Below are 27,052 nucleotides of genomic sequence, written 5' to 3'. Positions count from 1 at the left end.
CATTATGGGTGTTGATGCCTTCTTAGGGGCACCTGGTTCTCGAGCGAGTTTATTGAGGAAAACGTTTCTTTTCAAAAGGGCGTATACGACGTTTATTTGATTGTATTCGCAGGCCAGGTGCAGATATGTCTTGTCGTGGGTACCTCTGAAGCTTTCATTCAGAGTATCTGTGTCGATTTTGGAAAGTCTATTTAAGAATAATTCAGTCAGACCACGATGGAGATAGGAACATAGAACGTTGCGAAGGTGGTTTATTGATACTTCCGGTAGTTCTGGCTCCAGCTGGGGATATTTCTCCAGAATGATTTCTCGGCAGCTACGATCACAACCGTAAGAATCTGTCTGGAATTCCATATCCATATCGAAGCACTCCATGAACACTCTGACTGCGTCGATGTTTCCTCGAAGGAGAATCATGTGTGGACCTTTAGGGTTATAGAGAGTTGATGGAGGAAGATTGAAAGTTATAAGCTTGATTAAATCGACGTTATTTTTTTCCAAAACCGTATGCATAAGTTTATGAGCTAGTTGGTCACCTGATGTAATCATTTGTTGTTTCAAAGCTGCGCCGAGTTGCTGCAGAGTATTATGGTCAAAATTATCGATAGCTTCGTCCAAAGCGCATTTACCAGTTACTTCGTTTGTACGCCATATTGAAGCACCGTTTAGTATGAGAATTGAAGCATACCCGCCATTTCCTTCGGTTCGACAGACTAAATCTAACAGTGTTCCGTTATCTGGTTCTGGGTAGAAATAATCCACTTCTATGTCCGGGTATTTTACGAGCTCGTTGAACTCGTTGTATTTTCGATCCTTGAACGCGATCAATAGTTTTTGTTGATTTGGCATTTGGTTTGACGAAGATTGAGCTTGGATTATTATGTAAAAACTTACGCGAAGCTTGAAAACCACCAATAACTTATAGAGACGAAAATACGACTATATTACGCGACGAAACACTAACTAAAATGTACGATCAAATAGACCACATCGTATTCGGATTATTAAAGCTCGAAGCTCGATGTGTGATTATGTGCTATACGGAAGATGAGACTGACTGAGGCAAGGCAAAGGTTCCTAACATATTTTACACTAAGCGCTGCAGAACCACGCATTTCCCACTTAATTAGCAAAAAAAAAATCGTTTACTTTCATCGCGTTTATCGAATTGTTTTCATTTCTCATGGTTTTTTTTTTTGAACTCGTTCCAATCCTGTAATTTACTGCATCATCTTACCAACGATACTACATACATTGCATCTTTTGCGAGAATTTGTCGAGAATTTGTCACATTGTATATATTTTCCCACGTATTATAACTTCTAAAAAATTATATCATTACATATTTTTTTTCTTTGATGGATAAACGTAAATCACCCAAATTAATGTGACCTTCTTGAAGGCTATAGAGAGAATTACGCATCCGGTAGATATTCGTTCTTTTAAAAATATAAAATACATCAAATTTCTAGGCGAATTTTTTTTTGTCGAAAGTTGTACATTTTTTGCCAAAAAATGACCAGTTTAAAATTGCGAAACTTTAACAGAGCCGTACCAAAAAAAAAAAAAAATCATCATCGTAAATAATTTTTTGTATCAATACCTTTGATACATTTTATAAACTTACTTCATATTTCCCGATAAATCTCGTGTGTAATTTAATATTTTTCTAAAAATATTTTTTCAAACAATAAAAAAATAATTTAGGTACTTCAATTTTTTCTCAAAATACAGTTGTGGGGGGGGGGGGGGGGATGAACATCAGGGACTTGCAGCTTCCAATTTAGCGTCCCCCCCCCCAGGAAGAAAATACAAAAAAAGACCTAAATTACCTATTTTTCAATTCACGTATGCTTTTATCCGAATAAATTTTAAAATACGTGTTCATTTCGTATGTTTGAATTTTCGAAATTTCAAAGTAGCCACTTTTGAGCAATAGAATTGCAATATTAATTTAAAAAGAAATTTCGTCCGCAAATTTTATTCTTTTATAAAGAGTAAGGGATTAGGGATTTTTACCAAATTCAGCAGAAACCTTTATTTTGCGTTGAAAGTTGCTGAAAAATTTTTTTAGCTCTGGAGTTGCCATTGGAGAGAAGAAATGAGATTTCATTAAGGGGGCATTTTTGAAAAAATCGTGTGTTTTTTGCTCCTGTCGCTGCCCAACCTGTTTTGGGAAAAGTGTTTGAAAAATGGTGCAGTTCCGAAATTGAAAGTACTTATTTGATAATTGCGAATCGCTTATTATTCAATAAATTCTCTTTTTGAAAATTTTTTCTTCACAAATATGTACGAGTATTTCGCATTAGTTATGCCGAAATTTTGAATGATATCATTCCTGAAACTGAGGAAATGTTTTGGAACGCAGCTGCAGCGATGCCAACTTTTCGGTCATTAGTGCCAATCCATAAAAGTAGTCTTGGATTTTGATGGCAGTAGTATAGATCGACGCGGGATCTCAAATACTTTCATTTGGGACTAGGCCATAGAGAGAAATAACGACGATTTTTCCAAAAATACCCCTTTCCCCCATGGAAAGCTCATTTCTCCCTTCAAGGGGCATCTCCGGAGCTGAAAAAATTTCTGAGTAACTCTCAACTCGAAATGAAGGTCTCTGCTCAATTTGACCAAAATCAGCACAGATACTTTTTTCTTTCACGGTCTACTATAATTTATGTACATACATACATTTGCCTTTACTAATCACTTACCCCAAAAACAACTTCGAACTGACAACTTTTGGACTTTTCAACTTATGAAATATTAACCCATTATTATCAAAATATTTCTGCCATCATAATTTCGCCACAAATTTTGCAACTTATCTCCTCTTTTTCTACCTACGATGGTTCGATCGCCGTCATTCTTCATGACAACTGATGTGATTTTCCGTAGATTAGATATAAATTTCCCGGTTTTGTAATCGATTGACGCAAAACAAAATGGAAACTCGCATAAAAACCACCAGGATACAGGAAACGTGATATAACAGCTTCCTTTCAAATTTAGATATAAATTTCCCGGTTTTGTAATCGATTGACGCAAAACAAAATGGAAACTCGCATAAAAACCACCAGGATACAGGAAACGTGATATAACAGCTTCCTTTCAAATTGAAATAAAATGCACAGCTATGTAGCACGTATCATCAATCGTGAATCGCATTTTCTAGTGTTTTAGTTTTGATGTAATAATCGCGTATTGGTACCTAATGAAATAGTGCTTATCTGGCCGTTTGTTCTTTTCGTGTAATATACATACTTAATTACTTACATATCAGTTGCATAATGATCCGCGATCGATTCTTCTACAAACAAAATATGACGAATGAGGAACAGCTATTGTATGCATTCAAGGAAAGGAGAGTTGAAGATTTCCAAAAACTCCTACAATGTGCGGACGTGGACGTAGACTATTTTTACGACGAGCCTGATAATGGAACGTTATTAGATTTGGCCAGCAGGTCCCTGGGAAACGAGCGATACGTTTTCGAACTAATACAACGCGGTGCTAGACTTTGGCGCAAAGATGAAGAGACTGGTAAATTAGAGATACATGAAATTTTCAATTATTCAGACCAATACTTGTTGTACAATATCTGGAACGGTGTATACTTCTCATCCGCATCAGGAAATGACAATGCTAATATTATGAAAGTAGCTGTTGAAGAAAACGACATCGAAGCGATTACGATTCTAGCTCGTTCCTATTCCACGGTGCACGATACATTCAATGATGGTCGTCCAGAAGCTCAACACCTGATTCTGCTCCAAGGAAGCATTGATGCAGTTCGGGTGTTCATCGTGTACTTCGATGTGGACACGGAATTTCAAAAGGATTCCCAGGGACGCCCTTTCAGTTGTCGCGAAATAATATTGCAAAAATATCCCGAGCTGGAAGCAGAGCTCCCAACACCATCACCGAGCGAGCTCCAGGAGATTTTATTTTCGTACCTAAAAAACGGGGTTCCTGAATTATTTGTCAGACGAGTAGCCGAGATTAGCACAGAAATTCTGAATGATGGACTTGAAAAAAAATCTAGGAAGACGTACTTACATGTAGCATGTGAACATAATTTCATCGACGTGGTAGAAGCTTTGTTGAAAAAAAACGTCCGACTGAATGTGTTTGCATATTTCGATGATTCTGCACAATATGTGACGCCAATAATGCTGGCTGCTTTCAAGGGTCACTGTGAAATATTCAAGAAACTTGCAATCATACCTAAAGTTGAGCTGCAAAGTGGCGGAGTTCTAGGATCAGTTTTTCATTCAATCGTGCACGGTATGCAATTTATGCAGGATCAGAATTACCCAACAGATGGTCATCGCATGTTACTGCATAAATTTGGCGATATCCTCGAACAAGTTATGCAACATAACAGATTAGATATAAATCACTCGGACAGGAGAGGTAATACAGCTCTTCATTATGCATTAAAATTCAACAACGAATTCGCTATCAAGTTACTTCTTAGAGCAGGCGCCAAATTGTACCGAAAGGATCAATCTATCTTGACTTCGATTTCAGCTACGATCCTGGAAGGCTATTTCGATGAGTGCATTTGTTCAAGTAGAGAATCCTTTACCCAGAGTTATGAGGATAACTCAATTACATTCAACTACAAAATATTCACACAACTAGACCTATATTCCGTTGCTACCAAACGAAAAAAGAATTTCTACATAATTCGATTTGAATCAGTGACCAAAATGAGAAAATTATATAAGCATCCTCTCACGAAGAGCTTGCTCCATTTGAAATGGCGTCTCGTTAGAAAATATTATTACATTAATTTGACATTCTATTTATTATTTTGGTTGGCTCTGAGCATGTTTATTTTTCTAATTCAAAATTATGTAACGCCATTAAACAGTCTTTATGAGATAGTATGGTGGATGGCGAGAATAGTATCGCTGCTTTTCTTTATACTTATTTTACGAGAAATGTGCCAATTTCACGTTTCAGGTCGGGAGCACTTCGGTGTACCAGAAAATTGTTTCCAGTTGGCGATGATCGTAGTGTTTATTTGTTTCGCCCGGGATATATATGATCCAAGTTTTGCCTCAATGGCTATTCTAACGTCATGGATCGGGTTGATATTGTTACTCGGTAAGCTACCGTCCTTATCAATCTACGTAGAAATGTTCAAATCGGTGGCGTTGAATTTTACCAAATTCTTACCTTTATACTCGATTCTAGTGGCATCTTTCGCATACAGCTTCTTCATTTTATTTAGACCTAAATTCATCTACGAGTATATAAATTCGATGAATACGTGGCCAGATCTGCAAATGTCATTTTTCAAATCGATTATCATGATGACGGGCGAATTTAATGCTTCCACTCTACCGCTCGGTTCGAATTTTAGTTATAGCCACGTGTTTTTCATACTTTTCGTCTTCTTAGTCGCCACTGTACTTTACAATATACTTAATGGTTTGGCCGTCAGCGATACGCGAGCCATTATAGAGGACGCTGAAATAGTTGCTTTGATATCTAGAGCAAAGTTCATCTCGCAGATAGAACGCCTTGCCTTCAGCAATCCATTCCGCGACTGCGAACAACTTGAAAGGGGATACATATTTTTGCGCGACTTATTATTCGGTGACAAGATACGCATTGATGAAACAGAGCGGGTTTATGTGTACCCATTAAAAAATAACAGAATAGAAATGAAAGGTAAATATTTTGGCAGAATGCCGTCCACCATTGTAAAACATTCTGAAGAAATTGTGGAAAAACGAATTCGATCCAAACTGTCCAAAAATGAAAATGAAGATTCGTTGATAGATGTCACAAAAAGCAACCCATCCGATTCCGAGCACCAATCCGTTAGCGACCAAATAAGCAATTTGAAACATGAAATCGATGCTAAAAATGCTGCTCGCGATGAAGAATTATTGCAAGAATTGCAGAACGTTGATAAACGATTCGACCAAATCAACAGGTTACTCAAATCTGTTTTGCAGGAGATAAATCTTCTTAAGAATAAAGACTAATTTGCAATCAGGTAGACGTGTGAATGATTGAAAATACACTTTACCTTTAAAAGATTAGTTATGTTTTTGTAAGTAAAATTTCCCCTGTTCATGGAGGTCTGGGTACACATTACTTGGTTTTTAAGCGCGTAGGTACCTATTTGTTTTTCATATAATATAATTATATAATTAATAATTATACGTACCTGCGTACACAGTTTATAGCATAAATATATATTTATCCGTTAAATTTGTAGGTATTTAATTATTCAAGATGCACTTACATTTGTAATTTATTCCTCAAAATATATACTAGTCGTAATCAAACAAATGCAAATTAAGTATGTTGTTTTATTTCTCTTGCTTTTCAAATTAGAAACGAATTAGAAAATATGCGACACGAACGTGCGTCAGGTCGTCCTTGGAAATTTTTTTCTGTGTGTTTTAAAATCTGAAAAACAAAAAATCCAATATCGTATTCAAAATCTCATCAACCTTTCTTTCTATCTTTTCAAAAACGAAAAAAAAATGCCTTATCAACCAAGGTTTCGTTGATGTTTCCAAGATTTCAAAATGATAGAGGTACTGCGGATCTATTTTCGTGATCGAAAACCAAAACATTCTCATAATTCCAAAATCCAAACATTTTTTAATTACAATTTTTTTGGATACATGTGAATTTTCAAAAAAATTTGAAGGCATTCGCACAGCAATTGAAGTTTTAGTATGTCAAAATTAATTCTCAAAAACCAAAAACGGTCGTACAATCGGCGCAAAAGGTACCGAACGGTCTCAAGTTTTGTGTATTAATAGTTAGATACGTAATTCGATTTCAAAATGCTATAAGAAATCCAAAAAATTCACAGGAGGCTTCAGAATTGCTCGAAATCACCGCCAGTCGATTTTAAAGTGTACCTTATTGGTTCATAAAGGAAAACTTTTCTATTATTTTTATGTCATTTTAAGGTGAAAGGTCCCACTTTGACATTTTCAGATTTCTCGCAAAATCGATTCAAAGTTGAAAAATGTCAAAGTGGGACCTTTTCATTTTTTGACGTATTCGGATACTAGACGATCTTCTCTAACAGCTGGTATGATTTTTAGTTCGCGCCCCTAACGGGAACCCCGTGAACTAACGCGTTGAAGTTAACTACTCAGGCCTATCCTTTCATTTATCGGAATTTGAAATTATTTTTTGCTTTGATCTTCTGAGAGGGGGGAGGGAAAAGTTGAAAAATGATTACATGTTTACAATTTTATGAAAAAAATCAGAAAAAAATTGAAAATAAAAATTTTTTAAACAAGAAAATGATGAAAAATTGCAATTTGAAATTATTTTTTGCTGTGATTTTCTGAGGGGGGGGGGGGAGAAGTGAAAAATGATTACACTTTTACAACTTTTTGAAAAAATCGGAAAAAAATTAAAAAAATTAAAAAAAAAAATCATGAAATTTTCTACAGTTTTTTTACGAAAGCAAAGAGATATTCTGCAGATGACTTTGCGTACATATTACCATTAGATTCGGCATAAAATTTCCTTCAAAATGAGCTATCGGAGACCTTTTTTAGCGTTCGTTTGACGATTTTAAATGAAAAAAACACTTGAAAATCTTTAAACTCGTTTTTCTCAAAACTATGTTTTTTGTTATACCTAGTGTTGAGAGTTTAGGTGGTTTAAGTTGGGTAAAAATAAACGAAATGCCGTCGGGTTTGCTCCATTCGATCAGGAATAGTCCAAAATACAACTTGGCGGTCTTAACTCAATTTTGTCAAAGTGGGACCTTTCACCTTAAAATGACACTGATGGGAGAAAATTTTGAGGTCGATCTGATGGAAACGATTTTGAAAATACTGTACCTGAATCAATTGAAAAGTAGTCAACAGGTCCAGAAATCCGATGGAAGCTTTAGAATGGCTCGAAACTAACACTTCGATTTGGAAGGTTGAAGATTTATTTTTTATGGTATGAACCCGGTTTCAGTTTTCTATACTAATTTGGTGAAGTTTCGATTTCTGCGTGTAAAAATGCGCCGTTGAAATTTCAAAAATTCGATAAAAATATTATCAAAATCTTGAATTTAGTGCCATGAAATTAAGTCCAGTGGTGTAGGTATCTGTTTTCAAATGCTTTTTCGATTTTTCTCGGTGTAGAATTTTTCGGTCGATTGAGATGTTGGTATAAAATATTTGAAATAAAAAAGAAGATTCGGGAAATTGAATTAATCTCACTCAATTAATATAATAATTTGTAAGGGCGCATACGAAAAGGGACCATACGACCAAAAAAAAAAAAAAGTTCCTTGAAATTGTTGTAGGAATTCTTTAAAGTGTTCTTACAACGATTTCAGGGAACTTTTTTTTTTGGGCCATTTGGACCCTTTTTGTATGCGCCCTCACAATAGGTAATAGGTATACCTAATTACCTATATGATTAGTTATTCTAGGCCTTTTTTTTGCCACGTTTGTCCAGGAGGCACGCTAATTCTCAAAATTTGTAAGTCCATCGTTTTCATTTTTTGTACCCCCTCCCCGCCACAAACATGCAAAAAGAATTTATTTTCTTCTTGTGTGTTTAAAAAGTGCTGTTTTTTGCCGAAATTTTTCTCTCTCACTCTAGGATGGCTCGGTCCCCTACATTCGTCATGACAACTAATGTGATTTTCGTAGATATCCTTTTACCGTTTTGATAATCGATTGACGCAAATCAAAACGGAAATTCTCAAAAAAAAACACCAGGATACAGGAAACGTGATATATGTAACAGCTTCCTTTCAGATTAAAATAAAATGCACAGCAATGCTGCACCAATCATCAATCATGAATCGCGTTTTGTAGTGTCCTATAGTTTTGACGTGATCGCGTTCTATAATTATTGTCTTGTCGTTTGTTGTTTTCGTGTGCCTAACATATCAGTTTCATTGTGATCTGTGATCAATTTGTGTGCAAAACAAATATGGCTAATGAAGAACAGCTATTGTCTGCATTCAAGCAGAGGAGAATTGAAGATTTTCAAAAACTCGTGCGATATCAGGACATAGACGTTGATTATTATTACGGTGAGCCAGATAATGGAACGTTATTAAATTTGGCCAGCAGGTTCCAGGGAAACGAGCAATACGTTTTCGAACTAATACAATGTGGTGCTAGACTTTGGCGCAAAGATGAAGAGACTGGTAAATTAGAGATACATGAAATTTTCAATTATTCAGACCGAGTTTTGCTGCACAATAATATCTGGAACGGTGTATACTTTTCATCCGCATCAGGAAATGACAACGCTAATATTATGAAAGTAGCTGTTGAAGAAAACGACATCGAGGCAATTACGCTTTTAGCCCACTCCTATTCCATGGTGCACGATACGTTCAATGATGGTCGTCCAGAAGCTCAACACCTGATTCTGCTCCAAGGAAGCATTGATGCAGTTCGGGTGTTCATCATGTACTTCGATGTGGACACGGAATTTCAAAAGGATTCCCAGGGACGCCCTTTCAGTTGTCGCGAAATAATATTGCAAAAATATCCCGAGCTGGAAGCAGAGCTCCCAACACCATCACCGAGCGCGCTCCAGGAGATTTTATTTTCGTACCTAAAAAACGGTGTTCCTGAATTATTTGTCAGACGAGTAGCCGAGATTAGCACAGAAATTCTGAATGATGGACTTGAAAACATTTCTATGAAGACGTATTTACATATAGCGTGCGAACAAAATTACATTGACGTAGTAAACGCGTTGTTGAGAAAAAACGTCCACCTGAATGAGCTTGTTCCACATTTCAATCAATTTGCACGAAATGTGACGCCCGTAATGGTGGCCGCTTTCTTCGGTCACTACGAAATATTCGAGAAACTCTTAATCATACCCGAAGTTGAATTGCAAAATGCAGGAGGAAGTGGATCAGTTTTGCATCTAGTGCTACACGGTATGCAACTTATGCAGGATCAGAATTACCCAACAGATGGTCATCGCATGATACTGGGATTACTTCTAGAGCTGCGTAAAGACGATAACGATGAACTACTTATCGAAAATCGCAGACTGAATATAGATCACACGGACAAGAGCAACAGGACAGCTCTTCATTATGCGTTAAAATTCAACAACGAATTCGCTATCAAGTTACTTCTTAGAGCAGGCGCCAAACTGTACCGAATGGATCAATCTATCTTGACTTCGATTTCAGCTACGATCCTGGAAGGCTATTTCGATGAGTGCGTTTGTTCAAGTAGAGAATCCTTTACCCAGAGTTATCAGGATAACTCAATTACATTCAACTACAAAATATTCACACAACTAGACCTATATTCCGTTGCTACCAAACAAAAAAAGAATTTCTTCATAATTCGATCCGAATCAATAACCGTGCTGAAAAAACTTTACAAGCATCCACTCACGAAAAGCTTGCTCCATTTGAAATGGCACCTCGTGAGAAAATATTACTACATTAATTTGGCATTCTATTTTTCATTTTGTTTGGCTCTGAGCATGTATATTTTTCAAGTTCATGAATGTTTAATGGGATATAAAATATCCTCCCGGTTTTCAATTGATGAAGATGCATTTTCGATTGTATGCGACGCGTCATTGTGGATGTGGGTAATAACATTGCCGCTTTACATCGTGCTTATTTTACGAGAACTGTTCCAATGCTTCGTTTCAGTTCGGAGGTATTTCGGTACACCAGACAACTGGTTGGAAATGACGATGATCGTACTGATTTATTTTCTCTTCGAGGATAGAACCAAAACACATTTAGCCGCAATGGCTATTCTAACATCATGGATCGGGTTCATATTATTACTCGGTAAGCAACCGTCATTATCAATCTATATAGAAATGTTCAAAACGGTCGCGTTGAATTTTGCCAAATTCCTTCTTTTATACTCGATTCTAGTGGCATCTTTCGCGTACAGCTTCTTCATTTTTTTTCAACCAAAATCCTTGTTACAATTACGTATCCGTGAAGCCCATCAAAATGAAAATTCGATGAATATGATGAATTCGTGGCCAGACCTGCAAATGTCATTTTTCAAATCGATTATCATGATGACAGGCGAATTTGATGCTTCTGATCTACCGCTTGATTCGAATTTTAGTTACGGCCACGTGCTTTTTATACTTTTCGTCTTTTTAGTCTCTATGGTACTTTACAATCTACTTAATGGTTTGGCCGTCAGCGATACGCAAGCCATTATGGAAGACGCTGAAATAGTTGCTTTGATATCTAGAGCAAAGCTCATCTCGCAGATAGAACGCCTAGCCATCAGAAATCCATTCGGCCGTACTTTTAAATGTATAAAAGTTAGGCCACTTGAAAGGGTGTACATATTTTGGCGCAACAAATTATTCGGTGACGACATACTTATTGATGAAAAAAGGAGAGTTTATGTATACCCAACCAGAAATAACAGAATAGAAATTAAAGGTAAATATTTTGGCAGGATGCCGTCCACCATTGTAAAACATGCTGAAGAAATTTTGGAGAAACAAAAACGATCCAAACGGGTCAAAAATGAAAATCAAAATTTGTTGGCAGATGTCAAAAAAAGCAACTCATCCGGTTCCCAGCATCAATCCGTTAGCGAACAAATAAACAATTTGAAACATGAAATCGACGCTAAAAATGCTACTCGCGATGAAAAATTATTGCGAATGTTGCAGAACGTTGATAAGCGATTCGACCAAATCAACGAATTACTGTTATCCGTCTTGCAAGAGGCAAATCTTTTAAAGAATAAAGACTAATTTGCGATCAGGTAGACGTGTGAATGAATGAAAATATACTTTACCTTTTATACTTATGATTAGTTTTTTAATGTAAAATTTTCCCTATTCATGTAAGCCTGGGTACACATTACTTGGTTTTTAAGTGCGTATAGATAGATACCTATTTGTTTTTTGTAGAATTAATTATACGTACGTAGTACGTACACAGTCTATATTTATCCGTTAACTTTTGTTTTACTTCAAGATGCACTAACATTTGTAAATTTATTCTTCGAAATATACTACATATTTTAATGAAACAAATGCAAATCAAGTATGTTGTTTTATTTCTCTTGCTTTTCAAATTAGAAACTAATTAGAAAATATGTGACACCAACGTGCGTCGGGTCGTCTTTAGAAATTTTTTTTGTTTGTTTTTTAATCAGAAAAATAAAAAAATCCAATATCGTCGATTTTGCAACATTTGAATTTTTTAAAATCTCAGATTTTTTACTTTTATAAAAAATACACGTTTTAAATCGTAACCTCAGATCTACGATTCGCCGGCCGTAAAAATTTTCAACTGCCAACGTTGATTACAACCCATTCGGGAGCGATTTGAAATCGCTGGTAACAAACCAATTTTCATTGGTGGCTGCAGATCTAGAAAATGGTGCCAATCGATTTGGAAGGTCAACTTTAGTAGGTATGTACATTAACCGAGGTTCAGATTCTTATCTCTATGGTATGTTTTCTTTTGAAAATTAATATGTACCGAGCATATAGACGTATGCTCTTATCATTTTCAAATATTCCGTCGAAAATTGAAAAATCAACTTTGGCAGCCATGAATCTTTGGTTGTGGAGGTGAACCAAATTTTGGCTCGGTCTGAGTTGACGTGCTATTGCCACTTAAGGGTGACTGCCCTCGTCTGAAGGTTACACGGAAAGAACCAGATAAGTCGAATATTTTCAAATATGAGTTCAAACTGGAATTATTCATACTGAAGAGTAAAAAAATGTAGTCCATTTAGATTTTGAAAAAAAAAAAAAATGATTTTTTTGTACATATATGTAGTAAAAATGGCCTTTAAAAAATAAAAGAGGTAAGAGAACTCGTAGCTTTTGTATTTCTTGATTTTTTCTGTTATGCCTCGAGTTGTGTTTATTTGTGGAATGTTGTGTGATGTACGAGTATTTCGTCAGGTCATTTACTTTTATAAAATTCATATTCGTCACAAAATTGAAGCATTCTGTTTGTATGTATGTACTTTGAAACGCCGCAACACAAAAATTGTGACATATCTGGTTATTTTCATGTAATTTTCATTCGGGCCTTCGTACCTTATTTCTTAATTTTTTTAGAATTGGCAAAAATGATTAAATAAATTGGTGCCACTGCATTCCTACTATTCCCTCGATTCCAGAAATGAAATCAGCTGCTGTTTTGGCATGAATAACGCGTAATATTCGTGACGAAAATGTTTTCAATGAACTTGAAAATCATCCAAAAATAAGCAATTTGCAAATTTTCGACTGGTCTGCAAAATCTTCAACTGGTCTTGAATTTTGATAACAATAGCCTAACTCGACGCAGGATCTCAACTCTCAAGTACTACAGGGTGATTCAGAGAAACCAGACAGATTTAAAAATGGAATTAGTTTTTGAATAAAAATGCTAGACTCATTTTTTTTAGGTATACGAAAAGAACCGTCATTTTGGCCTATTTTGAAATGTAAAATGTTCATTTCAATAAGAACTATTTTTTGAAAATGATTGAATTTAAATAAACACCCTTATTTTTAACAAATTGTGAATCGTTTTTCTGAATTTACAAATACTTTTAGCAATATATTTTTTCGAAAAACCTCAACTTCAGCTCTAATATTTGTTTTCAACTCTTCCATGGTGCGTGGTGATTCACCATACCCGCGCGCTTTCAAATTCCCACATAAAAAGTAATCGCAAACATATAGGTCTGGCTAACGAGACAGCCAACCAAAACCACTGTGCCGAGAGATAATGCGTGCATCGAAATGTTTTTGAAGAAGATAACGTTTCTACAGCAGTCTGGCAGTCGCTGGCAAGTCCCCGATCCGTCAGAGTGCGCTAGTGTGGTCGTTGGTGATGAGACCATTCTAGGATTGTGCAGGTATCCTATGATGAGATCTGTATTAATATTGAATGGAAGCAAATTAATGCGTAACATTGAAATGGATTTTTCTCGGAACTGAAGGGGTTTAGGAAAATTTTTGTCAGAACATAAATTGAAGAGGATGAAATTTCCTATCGATTGGTATATTTTTCTTCGAGTTTCGTACAGAAATGGCGATTTTTTAAAAACATTTTTATGGACAGATTTTTTAAAATGTCAACTTTAAATTGAAATTACGCAAAATTTTGAGTGGATACATAGGTACTTTAATATACCGAAATGTTCAGAATTTCATCACCTTTCAAATGGTTTTTTATCGAAAGCGCTAGCAGTTACCGTTCAAAAGTTTCTAAAGCTCAAAGCTTTGAACTTTCACAACTTTTGATCGAAAAGCGCTAGAGCTCTGGGGGGAAAAACGAGGTTGTAGAGGAGAAAGAGTAGATCATTTTTCATGTTTCTAACACTGGTCCATTTCAGTGGCCCCACCCATTACGTGAAATTGGATGAAACCCATATAGATCGATTGTGCATCGTTAGTGCAGGTTAGTGCAGCTATTCCCGACGTTAGTGCAGCCCCCTCCCCCCTTATTTTTTTAAAAAACCGTGGGTGGGGCCACTGAAATGGCTCCCCCACCCATAACGTAAAACTGAATAAAACCCACATAGGTCGATTGTGCATCGTTAGTGCAGGTTAGTGCAGCTATTCCCAACGTTAATGCAACCTCCTCTCCCCTTATTTTTAAAAAAACGTGGGTGGGGCCACTGAAATGGCTCCCCCACCCATAACGTGAATCTGGATGAAACCCACATAGATCGATTGTGCATCGTTAGTGCAGCTATTTCCGACGTTAGTGCAGCCCCCCTCTCCCCTTATTGAAAAAAAATGTGGGGACGAATCACGAGAAATGATTTACGAAATATAGGCGTGAAAAATTGTTGAAAGCATTAAATTAGTTCGAGGGTTATTTCATGTCAATTCCATCAAAAAAAATGCGATTTTGAAAGTCATGTCTTTCGATTTCGCCCCATTTTTTTTACAATACAATGGAGGGGGAGCACCTTCACCCCCAATTTTGGGCTAAACATTCGAAAAAAATCTGGGGCATGTGATATATCGAATTATATGATTTTGGTGACGCTGAACACGAATATGGCGTTAGATTTTTGATTGGACCCCATGTACGGCCCCCAGCATCTTCTCAAATGGAGAAAAAGTTTAAAATAGAATTTTGTTCGTGCGACACATGAAATAGTATATGTTTTTGGTGACGCTGAACACGAATATGACGTCAGATTTATGTTGAGAAAAAAGTTTGAAAAATGATTTTCTGCACAAGTTTTGACAATTACAAATGTGGGAGTGAAATAATTTTCAAATCACAGAAATATTTGAGGTGGAAATTTTTATTTTAAAAAAACAATTTGCTGCAAGGTCCATTATAAAATATATCATTTTTTGTAAAATTTTTCAAGGTCCTCGAACAAATTGTAATCCCAAAACAAATTTAGCCCACGATAGAAAACTTTTTATCAAGATCTCGCCTACAAAAGTTTGAAAACATGAGGTGAAAATTTATCAGGTTGAATGGAATTTTCATGTGGAACTTTTTTCAGTCCATTTCTACCAAAATTTCAGAATGAAATTTCATTGTATATTGAGATGAGATCTGTAGTAGGTATCTCACATGGACCCAAAATCCCAAAATGAAATTTGACTCAAGTGACTGAGTTTCACATTATAGATTCTTTGAACTAGTATATCTCAGCTAGGTATGTATGAAATTTTTTCAAAATTAATAGAATCTCATTTCTACAAAAAATTATATTTTTCATAGAACGACCTTGAAACTCAATTTCCAAAATATAGACTTTTTTTTCAAATAAAAATCCTCACCTTTCATCTTTTTATTTTTGACCCAAAATTTTTTTGATTTGAAAATTATGTCACTCCTACATTTGTGATTGTCACAACTTGTGCAGAAAATCATTTTTTATTGTTTCTTAAAATTTTATGTTTAAATTACCTGGAAAAACTTTTTGGAAAATTTTAGTATCCCTACATCAAAAATTTATTTTGGAAATTGGGATAGAAAAAATCTCAAATTCTGAAATAAAATTTTGAATAAACCTCAATTGAAGAGTCCACGGAAAGAACCAGGTAAGTCACTTTTTCAAACTTTTGTGTTATGGCGTTTTAAAGTATCAGAATGCTCCAATTTTGTAGTGAATTTGAATCTCATCAAAGTAATGACTGGAAATACATCACACAACATCCCACAAACTCAATTTGAGGCATTTTAGAAAAAAAATGAAGATATATGCCAGTCACAAGTTGAAAAGTCACTCTTTTCGTGAAAAAATCAAGCAAAAAATCAAAAAATTAGCGTTTTGCAACAACTTGAATTCGATGAAAATCGATTATTATGATGACATAATGAAAAATTTTCGCATTATATATATTTAACGATGTTGAAATCTTCTTCCTGCCGCCTCACATTTGGTCTTTGCTCATTTCTCTCCCCTCCTCTTTTTTTTAAAGGCCATTTTCACCACAAAAAATCGACTTTTTAGAAAATCTAAATAGACTACATTTTTCTACTCCTCAGTGTGAATTTAATTCAACCCTAAACTCATTTTTGAAAAAAAGTGACTTACCTGGTTCTTTCCGTGGACTCTTCAATACTCGTCCAGGGGTCATTCCATTTCAATTCGACCCAGATTTTGACCTCATGTCTTCCGATTTTGTTCGAATTTTTTTCAAATAACCTACCCACCCAACTATACTTGAAAAAAACGTCAATAATTTTCCCCTTAGCCCTCTCGAAATCCTAGTGGGGAGGGTTTCTTTTGCTTTTGTAATTTCCTGTAGTATTCCACTTCAGAGGCTTATAACTTTTCCGCTAGAAAACTTATTGACTCGAAAATAATTTCACAATTCATAGTGGCATCCAAATTTGATTCAAAAACGTTCATAAAAGTTCATAAAAATTTTATTTCAAAATTTAAAAGTTGAACTTTCAATGAAATTTTAAATTTCAAAATAGTGCCGTAAGTGCGAGCTATAATTGTACATGATGTTTCAAAATAATTATATTGTTTTCAAAATGACCAATTTTACCGGGGGGGGGGGGCTTGCTCACCTCAAATTTGGATCCAAATTTCAAAGAAAAAGTGTGAGCATGTAGTATTATAACTGTTATGTTTTCGGAGGTGCTGAACACGAATATGACCTTGGTTTTTCAATTTGGTTCATCGGAAGCCCCCAGCACCCTCTCGGCCACCCCTCAAAAGGGTCAAATTCCAAAAAAATGGTTTGTGCAACGCGACACATGAAATAGTATGTTTTTGGTGACGCTGAACACGAATATGCCGTCAGATTTTTGATTAGGCTCCATCCACGGCCCCCAGCACCTCTCCAAGGGGAGGGGGTAACCTCTAAACAAAATGGTTTCACTCGTGTGACACAAGAAATAGTATGTTTTCAATCTCACTGAACACTAATATAGCCTTAGTTTTTCAAATTGACCTCACCCATGGCTCACAGAACCTCCACCAATTGGTAAAAGTCCAAAAAAATTGTTGGGGGGCGTGGATGGGTCCATTCAAAAATCTGACGTCATATTCGTGTTCAGCGTCACCAAAAACATATACTATTTCATGTGTCGCACGAACAAAATTCTATTTTAAACTTTTTCTCCATTTGAGAAGATGCTGGGGGCCGTACATGGGGTCCAATCAAAAATCTAACGCCATATTCGTGTTCAGCGTCACCAAAATCATATAATTCGATATATCACATGCCCCAGATTTTTTTCGAATGTTTAGCCCAAAATTGGGGGTGGAGGTGCTCCCCCTCCATTGTATTGTAAAAAAATGGGGCGAAATCGAAAGACATGACTTTCAAAATCGCATTTTTTTTATGGAATTGACATGAAATAACCCTCGAACTAATTTAATGCTTTCAACAATTTTTCACGCCTATATTTCGTAAATCATTTCTCGTGATTCGTCCCCACATTTTTTTTCAATAAGGGGAGAGGGGCTGCACTAACGTCGGAAATAGCTGCACTAACGATGCACAATCGATCTATGTGGGTTTCATCCAGATTCACGTTATGGGTGGGGGAGCCATTTCAGTGGCCCCACCCACGTTTTTTTAAAAATAAGGGGAGAGAAGGTTGCACTAACGTCGGGAATAGCTGCACTAACCTGCACTAACGATGCACAATCGACCTATGTGGGTTTTATTCAGTTTTACGTTATGGGTGGGGGAGCCATTTCAGTGGCCCCACCCACGGTTTTTTAAAAAAATAAGGGGGGAGTGGGCTGCACTAACCTGCACTAACGATGCACAATCGATCTATATGGGTTTCATCCAATTTCACGTAATGGGTGGGGCCACTGAAATGGACCTTTTCAAACACCTATGTGCTCGATCAAATTTTCGATTTATTAAAGTTCAAAGTTTCAAGGTTGAAATTTTTTTACATTTAAATTAAAATAAATCAAAATTTTGATCGAGCACATAGGTGTTTGAAGAATGAAAAATGATCTACTTTTTTTCCTCTACAAGCTGGTTTTTAATTCAAATCTGTAGCATTAACCATTCAAAAATTATTCAAGAAAAACTAAGAAATTGGGAAAGATCCCATAAGACAATCCAGTGGCTATCCTAGGATGGGACAATTCACGACAACTCCACCAGAGTGCGTATCTTTGGTGGGGACTTCCCAATCCGCGGTGTTGCCTTACCGCCACCTACGGTTCGAAAACCGTGGAAGGGCGGGGGGCAACACTATCGCGTCGCCTTATAGATACCTTCGAGACTGGTTTGCTAGAGATGATCGCATTCCTACATTGTTGTAGCTGAGCTACCACATTTAATAACAAGCTGTGTGGTGTGCTTTCTTATTAAAAAAATAAATTTGAAAAAAATTCATTCATGAAACAAGTTTGAGAGGAAATTTATTCAGGCACGCACCGCGATATTTCAGTGCTTGTGCGATCGTTTAAACGCGGTAATACGTAGTGTTCTATTTTCGTTCGTAATTTTAGTTCAACGAATCACTTTTCATTTATATAATGATCAGCGATGATTTATCGAAACCCGAGACCAATCAACAAAAACTACTGTCTTCGTTCAAGCGTCGAAAATACCACGTATTCAACAATCTGATAAAATGTCCAGACATAGACGTCGACTATTTCTACGGTGATCCGGATAACGGTACGTTATTAGATTTGGCTTGTCAATCTCACGGCTACCAGGCCTACATTTACCAGGGTGTCCACAGGTCTGGAAAACCTGGAAAACCTGGAAAAGTCAGGGAATTTGGTCGGTCTGGAAAAGTCAGGGAAAAGTCAGGGAATTTCGTAATTTTCACGCAAAATCCCTGGAATTTTGAAAAAACGAATCAATTGAAAATTTTGAATAAGGACCTGTGATGAAAGGAAAACACTGTTTTTCACTTCTCGAAACGCAAATTTTCAAAAGCTTTTGCCCTCGCTTCGCTCGGGCTTGTTTTCTTTTCTCTTTCAAAAGCAACATGAAAATTTCTAAATTATAAAAATCAAGTTTTTATGCCAAAAAATGAACTCCTCACGAAAAAAACATCGTTTTTAAGCATCTCGAATGTACGTACAAATTTACAAGAGCTTTCGCCCTCGCTTGGGCCTGTTCTGTTTTCTTTTTCAAAATCAACTTTTTTCAAAAAAAAAAAACATAATTCAAATATTCTAAAATTTTAAAAGCCAAAAAAAAGCTACTCGTCCTCACTAAAAAACCAAACATAATTCAAATATTATTCTAAAATTTTAAAAGCCAAAAAAAAGCTACTCGTCCTCACATAAAAAAAACCTCGTTTTTATGCCTCTCAAAACTCAAATTCTCAGAAGCTTCCACCCTCGCTTCGCTCGAGCCTGTTCTCTTTTCTTTTTCAAGAGTAAACATCCTTCAAAAAAGCATCCATTCCAATATTAAAATTTTAAAAAACCAAAAAATAAACACCCTTTGCATTCAAAAAAAAAAACTCGTTTTCAGGCATCTTGAAATGCAAATTTTCGAAAGTTCTCGCCCTCGCTTCGCTCGGGCCAATTTGCCTCTCATTTTAAAATGAACAAATTTCACATTTTGAGGCCTTCAAAAATCAGAAAAAGAAAAAAATTTTCATAAGTTATATGAATACATGTATTTTATTAATTGGCCAAACTTGATGCATTTTTAATTATTAGAAAAGTTAATAATCAAAGTTACGCTGTTTTTTATATCCGAAGAAGTATCCAGTTCGAAGAGAAGCTTATGAAAAAAAATTACCCCCCCCCCCCCCCAAAAAAAAAAATGTTTAATTGAAGTATGGGGTGAGCATAGAAAATTGAGAAAAATGGTCTGGAAAAATAGAAAAATTGGTCTGGAAAACCTGGAAAAGTCAGGGAAAATCATTTCCAGAAATGAGTGGACACCCTGTTTACGTTCTTTTGGTAAAAGGAGCTTCAATATGGCTGAAAAATCGAGTAACTGGCAAGCTCGCGTTAAACGAAGCTCTCGCCAATTCAGACTCCGATACAATACAGCATTTCAGTATGGGTTTGTCGCGACGGATCCACATAGAGGGTGATGAATTCACTAATACTCTTATGCAGGTAGCTGTGCAAAAAAATTACGTTGAAATAATGAGGTTTATACTCCGCTACCTTCCTCGAACGACCATAAACAATCCAAAACCTCCGCATTTCATACTGCTTGAAGGAAGCATCGGAGCTGTCAGGGTATTCATCGAATACTTCGACGTTGATATGGAATTTCAAAAGGATACTCAGGGTCGTGTCCGTAGTTCCCGCGAAATAATATTGCAAAAATATCCACAGCTGGAAACAGAGCTCCCAACACCATCGCCGAGCGAGCTTCACACGAAACCCGAGACCAATCAACAAAAACTACTGTCTTCGTTCAAGGATCGAAAATACCACGTATTCAACAATCTGATAAAATGTCCAGACATAGACGTCGACTTTTTCTACGGTGATCCGGATAACGGTACGTTATTAGATTTGGCTTGTCAATCTCACGGCAACCAGGCATACATTTACGTTCTTTTGCTAAACGGAGCTTCAATATGGCTGAAAAATCAAGTAACTGGCAAGCTCGCATTGAACGAAGCTCTCGCCAATTCAGACCCCAATACAATACAGCAACTCGGTATGGCTTTGCGACAACGGATCCGCATAGAGGGTGATAAATTCACTAATACTCTTATGCACGCAGCTGTCGAAAAAAACGACGTCGAAATAACTCGGTTCATAGTCAGCTGCCTTCCTCGAACAACCACAAACCATCCAAAACCTCCGCATTTCATACTGCTCGAAGGAAACATCGAAGCTGTCAGGGTGTTCATCGAATACTTGGACGTTGATATGGAATTTCAAAAGGATACTCAGGGTCGTGTTCGTAGTTGCCGCGAAATAATATTGCAAAAATATCCGCAGCTGGAAACAGAGCTCCCAACACCATCGCCGAGCAAGCTTCACAAGATCTTATTTTCATACCTAGAAAACGGTGTTCCTGAATTATTTGTCAGACGAATAGAAGAAATTGACACAAAAATTCTGAATGATGGACTGCAAGAAGATACGAAGTTGACATACTTTCATGTAGCATGCGAACGCAATTACATCGACGTGGTGGATGCGCTGGTGAAAAAAAACGTTCAGCTAAACAAGGTTGTTGAATATTTCAATAAATTTGCCGAAAAGGTTACGCCAATAATGCTGGCCGCTTTCAAGGGTCACTACAAAATACTCAAGAAACTCTCAAACATACCCGTAGTTGAACTGCAAACTGTAGGAGGAAGTGGATCAGTTTGGCATTTGGCGTTGCACGGTATGCAATTTTTGCAGGATCGCAATTGCTCAACAGACGGCCATTTTATGATCCTGGAATCACTGTCGGAACTTAGTGACAGACTGAATGTAGAACACCAGGACAAGAGAAATAGGACAGCTCTTCATTACGCGTTGAAATTCAACAACGAATTCGCTATCAAGTTACTTCTTAGAGCAGGCGCCAAACTGTACGTAACCGATCAATCTATCTTGACTTCGATTTCAGCTTCAATCATAGAACGCTATTTCGATGACTGTATTCGTTCGAGTAAAGAATCCATTTGCACTCGTGATGACGAAAGCAAACCATTAATATTCCACTACCAAATATTCACACAACTAGACCTATATTCGATTGTTACCAAAATCAAAGGGAATTTCTTCGCTCGATTCGAATCGGTGACCGAAATGAGAAAACTATACAAGCATCCACTCACAAAAAGCTTGCTCTATTTGAAATGGCGTCTCGTAAGAAAATATTACTACTTTAATTTGACCTCGTGTTTATTATTCTGTTTGACTCTGAGCGCATATATTTTCCAAATTCAACACCGTCAACTGTCATCGATCAGTCTCTACGTCTCAACATTGCTCTTATACATCGTACTTATTTTACGAGAACTATGCCAATTTTCCATTTCAATTCGACGCTACCTCGGTATATCAGAAAATTGGTTTGAAGTAATGATGATCGTGGTGGTTGGGTTTCTCTTCGCGGATGAAACTAATACCCACTTAGCTGCAATCTCTATTCTAACATCATGGATCGCGTTCATATTATTACTCGGCAAGCAACCGTCACTCTCAATCTACATAGAAATGTTCAAAACGGTGGCGTTGAATTTTGTCAAATTTCTCCTCTTATACTCGATTCTGATCGCATCTTTCGCATACAGCTTTTTCATTTTATTTAGAAATAAACCCAGCGGGCAAGAATCGTCGCAGAATCGAACCAACGTTAATTGTACTAAAGATGATTCGGTGAAATTTTGGCAAGACATGCAAATGTCGTTTTTCAAATCGATTATCATGATGACAGGTGAATTCGATGCTGTTAATCTACCGCTTGGTTCGAATTTTAGTTTTGACCACGCGTTTTTCATACTTTTCGTCTTCTTAGTCGCCATGGTACTTTACAATCTACTTAACGGGTTGGCTGTCAGCGATACGCGCGCCATCATGGAGGACGCCGAAATAGTTGCTCTGATATCTAGAGCAAAACTCATCTCGCAGATAGAACACCTAGCTATTAGCAATCCATTCCACCATGCTTTCAATTATTGTAGAATAACCAAACAACTCGAAAGGTTATACATATTTTTGCGCAGCATATTATTTGGTGACGAGATATTCATTGATGAGACCCGACAGGTTTATGTATTCCAAACGGAAAATAACAGAATAGAAATTGATTATAGAAATTTTGGCAAAATGCCTTTCACCATTGTGAAACGTGCTGAAGAAATTTTAGAAAAACGAAAACGAACCAAACTGACCAAAAAGGAAAATCAAAATGCGTTGACAGAAAATGTGACAAAAAACAACTCACGCGAGCATCAATTCGTCGATGAATTAGTTCATCAGTTTAGCGAGCAAATAAGCGATTTGAAACTAGAAATTGACGCTAAAATTGCGACACGCGATGAAAAATTATTGCAAAACGTCGATATGCGATTTGAAAAAATCAATAAATTACTAGAATCCGTCTTGCAGGAGGTAAATCTTCTGAAGAATAATGACTGATTTGCAATTAGGTACTTACAAGGGAACTACCTGAACCGGCAGAAACGAAAATGAACGAATCAACGCTAGATCGAAAGGGGACCACCTCAGGACCCCAAATCCAAAATTTCAAGTGCTGAAGTTAATTTCTCAATTTTTGGTGAATTTTTAAAAATTGAAAAATCCAAAAAATTATCAATACCAAAAATAGAAAATATTGATGAAAATTTGAATTTTCTTGGGAAGTGGTTCAGATGGCGTCCCTAACTCATTTACAACTATCGAAATTCGTAAAACCTCAATTCCAGTCATTCTGGAGCCTCCAGCGATTTTTTATCATTTCTCCAGAAACTTGAAATTGCTCTAGAACGGCTAAAAATCAACTTCAGCACAAATAACTTTATTTGGGGCCTATGTGGGTTGCCTTTAACCATTTTTTGAGGTTGTTGCGAAAATTGGCGTCTGCCGGTTCAGATGTTAATTTACCCAGTGACTTGCGCAATGAAAAAATGCCAAAATTTTAAAAATGTCAAGTATTTTATATTTCGCGTTGCTACCTATCCGAAATCGAGCTCCGACCTATTTTCGACGTTCCGAATAGGTAAAACCCCTATTTCGATCATTCTGGAGCCTCCAGCGATTTTTATCATTTCTCCAGAAACTTGAAATTGCTGTGGAACGGCTAAAAATCAACTTCAGCACAAATAATTTATTTGGGGCCCATACATGTGGGTTGCCTTTAACCATTTTTTGAGGTTGTCGCGAAAATTGGCATCTTGCCGATTCAGATGAGTATTTTGTCCATTGGCTTGTACATGTGCAGTACCAAGCAGGCACATGTACTTTCATTGGAAAAAAACCCCTTGTTGAAGCTTGAATCAGAATAGGTGGCATCACAAAAGATGGAATATTCAACATTTTCAAATTTTGGCATTTTTTCAAATGGGCAAAAATACACATCTGAACAGGCAGACACTGATTTTCGCAACAACCGCAAAAATTGGTTAAAGGCAACCCACATAGGCCCCAAATAAAGTTATTTGTGCTGAAGCTGATTTTTAGCCGTTCTAGAGCAATTTCAAGTTTCTGGAGAAATGATAAAAAATCGCTGGAGGCTCCAGAATGACTGGAATTGAGGTTTACGAATTTCGATAGTTGTAAATGAGTTAGGGACACCATCTGAACCACTTCCCGACAAAATTCCAATTTTCATCAATATTTTCTATTTTTGGTATCAACCCTTAAACACCCAAGCAAATCCTGAGATGTTATGAAAAAATGCTTTCAGTTTCCTGAATAAGATCATCACAAGTATCACTTTTACTCAAAGTTCACCCCCCCCCCAGCCCCTTGAAGCCACCTCGATAATGATGGACTTATTTATTTGATTATTGTCAAAAATCGAGGAAGCAACAAACCCGATTGGGTCAATCTTGGAACTGAATGATATAGTTTCATTAGATGTAATGAATGAGTGAAAGCATAATTCCAAAGAACACCTCACCCCTTTTTGGGGAGCAAACATTGATAAACGTTGGTATAAAATACAGGGACCCATGTCTAATTTTTGGATGAACATATTGATGGTTGAGCTTTCACAAAATGAAATTAAGAAAGGTGTGTGCATAGTGGACCAGAGCGATTTTTTAAAAATTTGATATGCTTGTCTCAATAAAAACCTGAAAAAACAGAGCATGAATACGCAGAGTACATAATATGGGAAATATTATCAAGTAGGCTTGAAATGACAGAAACAAGAATTGAAAGGAACACAGATGCTTTTAACAGCACATAAGTTCAGATAATCTACAATCCACCCATCAAATCTGTTTATCACTCCGTGGATATTCTTTCTCGATATTTGTCACTAAATAGTTACATCCTACAAAGGTTAGCAGTACGATTGTTTTTCTGCAGAAATATCGAAATAGGTTTATCTACCACTTTGAAAAGCTTTACACAGTCAAATTGCAGCACTCCCTGGCATTTCGTACTGCAGAAGCACTGTTGAAGAGTGCTGATTTGAAAACTGAGGAATCATCTCTTCGAGCAGAATATGAGCTGTTGGAAAAAAAATCAACCTCAGTGTTATCCATCTTTTGAAAAAAGCTGGAGTTGAGAAAAGAACGATAGTGAATTGAGTAATTGTCTTTTTCAAAATTATAAGTTTATATTTTTATGGAATTAAGTACCTACTAAACTTAACAAAATATTGTAGAATATTTAAATTTTTTTTTTTTTGAATTTATATTTAAGTTACAAATTTACTGAATGAATAAAATGATCGTGTTACTGACTTGTTCTCATTTTAAAAATGAATCAGTGCCCCCTCTAAATTTTGGGCTTTCTATCAATTTTCGTGCATAAATATTGGTAAAACATTTGCAAAACTGAAATTTTTGGTTACTTTTTGGTTACTTTTTTGGTTAAAAAAAAGGTCATTTTTCAATTTTGATTAGTCTATTTATTTTTACCCCCTGCTCTTAATTTTTTTTATCCCATATCATTACTTATTTCCCCCCTTAAAGTTGCAGTGAAGTGTGGTTTTTTCACTTCATCGTGTTTTGCAAGGTCCGTACTTGATCCTCACTGTGTTGTCAGATCTCAAAAATGTGTTATTAGCCTATTTTTAAAGAAAAACTTGAGGGGTAAAAGAATTATGTTGGGGTAAAAAAAACTGGTACGTTACCCTTGTACACTACCTAGTAGGTCTGGGTACACATTACATACGTACTTGGTTTTTAAGCGCGTAGGTAGCTAGGTACCTGCTACATTACCTATTTGTTTTTTATCGAATTAATTAGATCATGTCCACAGTTTATGCATTTATTTATGTATTTCCGTTAATTTTTGATGAAATCCATATGCACTACTATTTTTAATTTATAATAGTGACTGACTGTACATATAAATTAATTTAAAAATTTATTCTTCGAATTATATGTAATCTACACTTAATTTCATTTCTCTTTTTGCTTTTCAAGTTGCAAACTATCTATGGTAATTAGAAAATATGTGACAACTGCGTCGCGTTGTCTTTGAATTTTTCTTATGCGTGTTTTAAAATCTCAAAAATAATTCAATACCTGTCGGTAATTTTGCAACATCGGATTTTTTTTCAACTTGTAAAAAAATACATTCTCAACTCTTCAATTCAGATTTGTGATTCACCGGCGCTAATCGATTTTAAAACTTATGATAAGATTGAATTTCTATCGGCCGAAGTTACTTATTACCTACAACTCCTTCTGGAGCGATTTGAAATTGCTGGAGAAAAGTCAATTTTCACTAGTGGCTCCAGATCTGCTGGGAAATGTTGCCAATCGATTCGATGGGTCAACTTTAGAACATTAACTAAGTTTCAGGTTTTTTTCTCCATGTTTGCTTTTTCTGTACAAAATTAATATGTACCAATAAGCTATACTCCCCTTTTATCCAAAAATTCGCCAAAAATCAGAAAATTAATTTCGGCTACTAAAAATTTGATTCTGAAATCTTGGTGAGGTGCTCTTTCAGGGAGGCAATTTTCAGATCGATCGGAGTTGACAAACTGTTGCCACTTTAGGGTGAGTGGCCAGTTGGCCACATTTGGGCACTTTATGGTGATA

General features: G+C 36.3%; 2 protein-coding genes across 2 annotated transcripts in view; both read left to right on the top strand.

The window, feature by feature from the left end:
- The window catches only part of LOC135833529 (serine/threonine-protein kinase/endoribonuclease IRE1-like), a 328,041-nt gene that overhangs the window by 132,096 nt on the left and 168,893 nt on the right, over positions 1 to 27,052 (top strand). The gene's annotated exons all lie outside the window — the stretch shown is intronic.
- Positions 18,305 to 23,465, top strand: LOC135843108 (transient receptor potential cation channel protein painless-like). Its single transcript, XM_065360861.1, has one exon. The coding sequence runs from the start codon at positions 20,292 to 20,294 to the stop codon at positions 23,463 to 23,465; it is 3,174 nt and encodes a 1,057-aa protein (XP_065216933.1). The 5' UTR covers positions 18,305 to 20,291.

This window comes from Planococcus citri, chromosome 1 (genome assembly GCF_950023065.1).
Source record: "Planococcus citri chromosome 1, ihPlaCitr1.1, whole genome shotgun sequence".
NCBI lineage: Eukaryota > Metazoa > Arthropoda > Insecta > Hemiptera > Pseudococcidae > Planococcus > Planococcus citri.
This window is presented reverse-complemented; position numbering and strand designations above follow the sequence as displayed.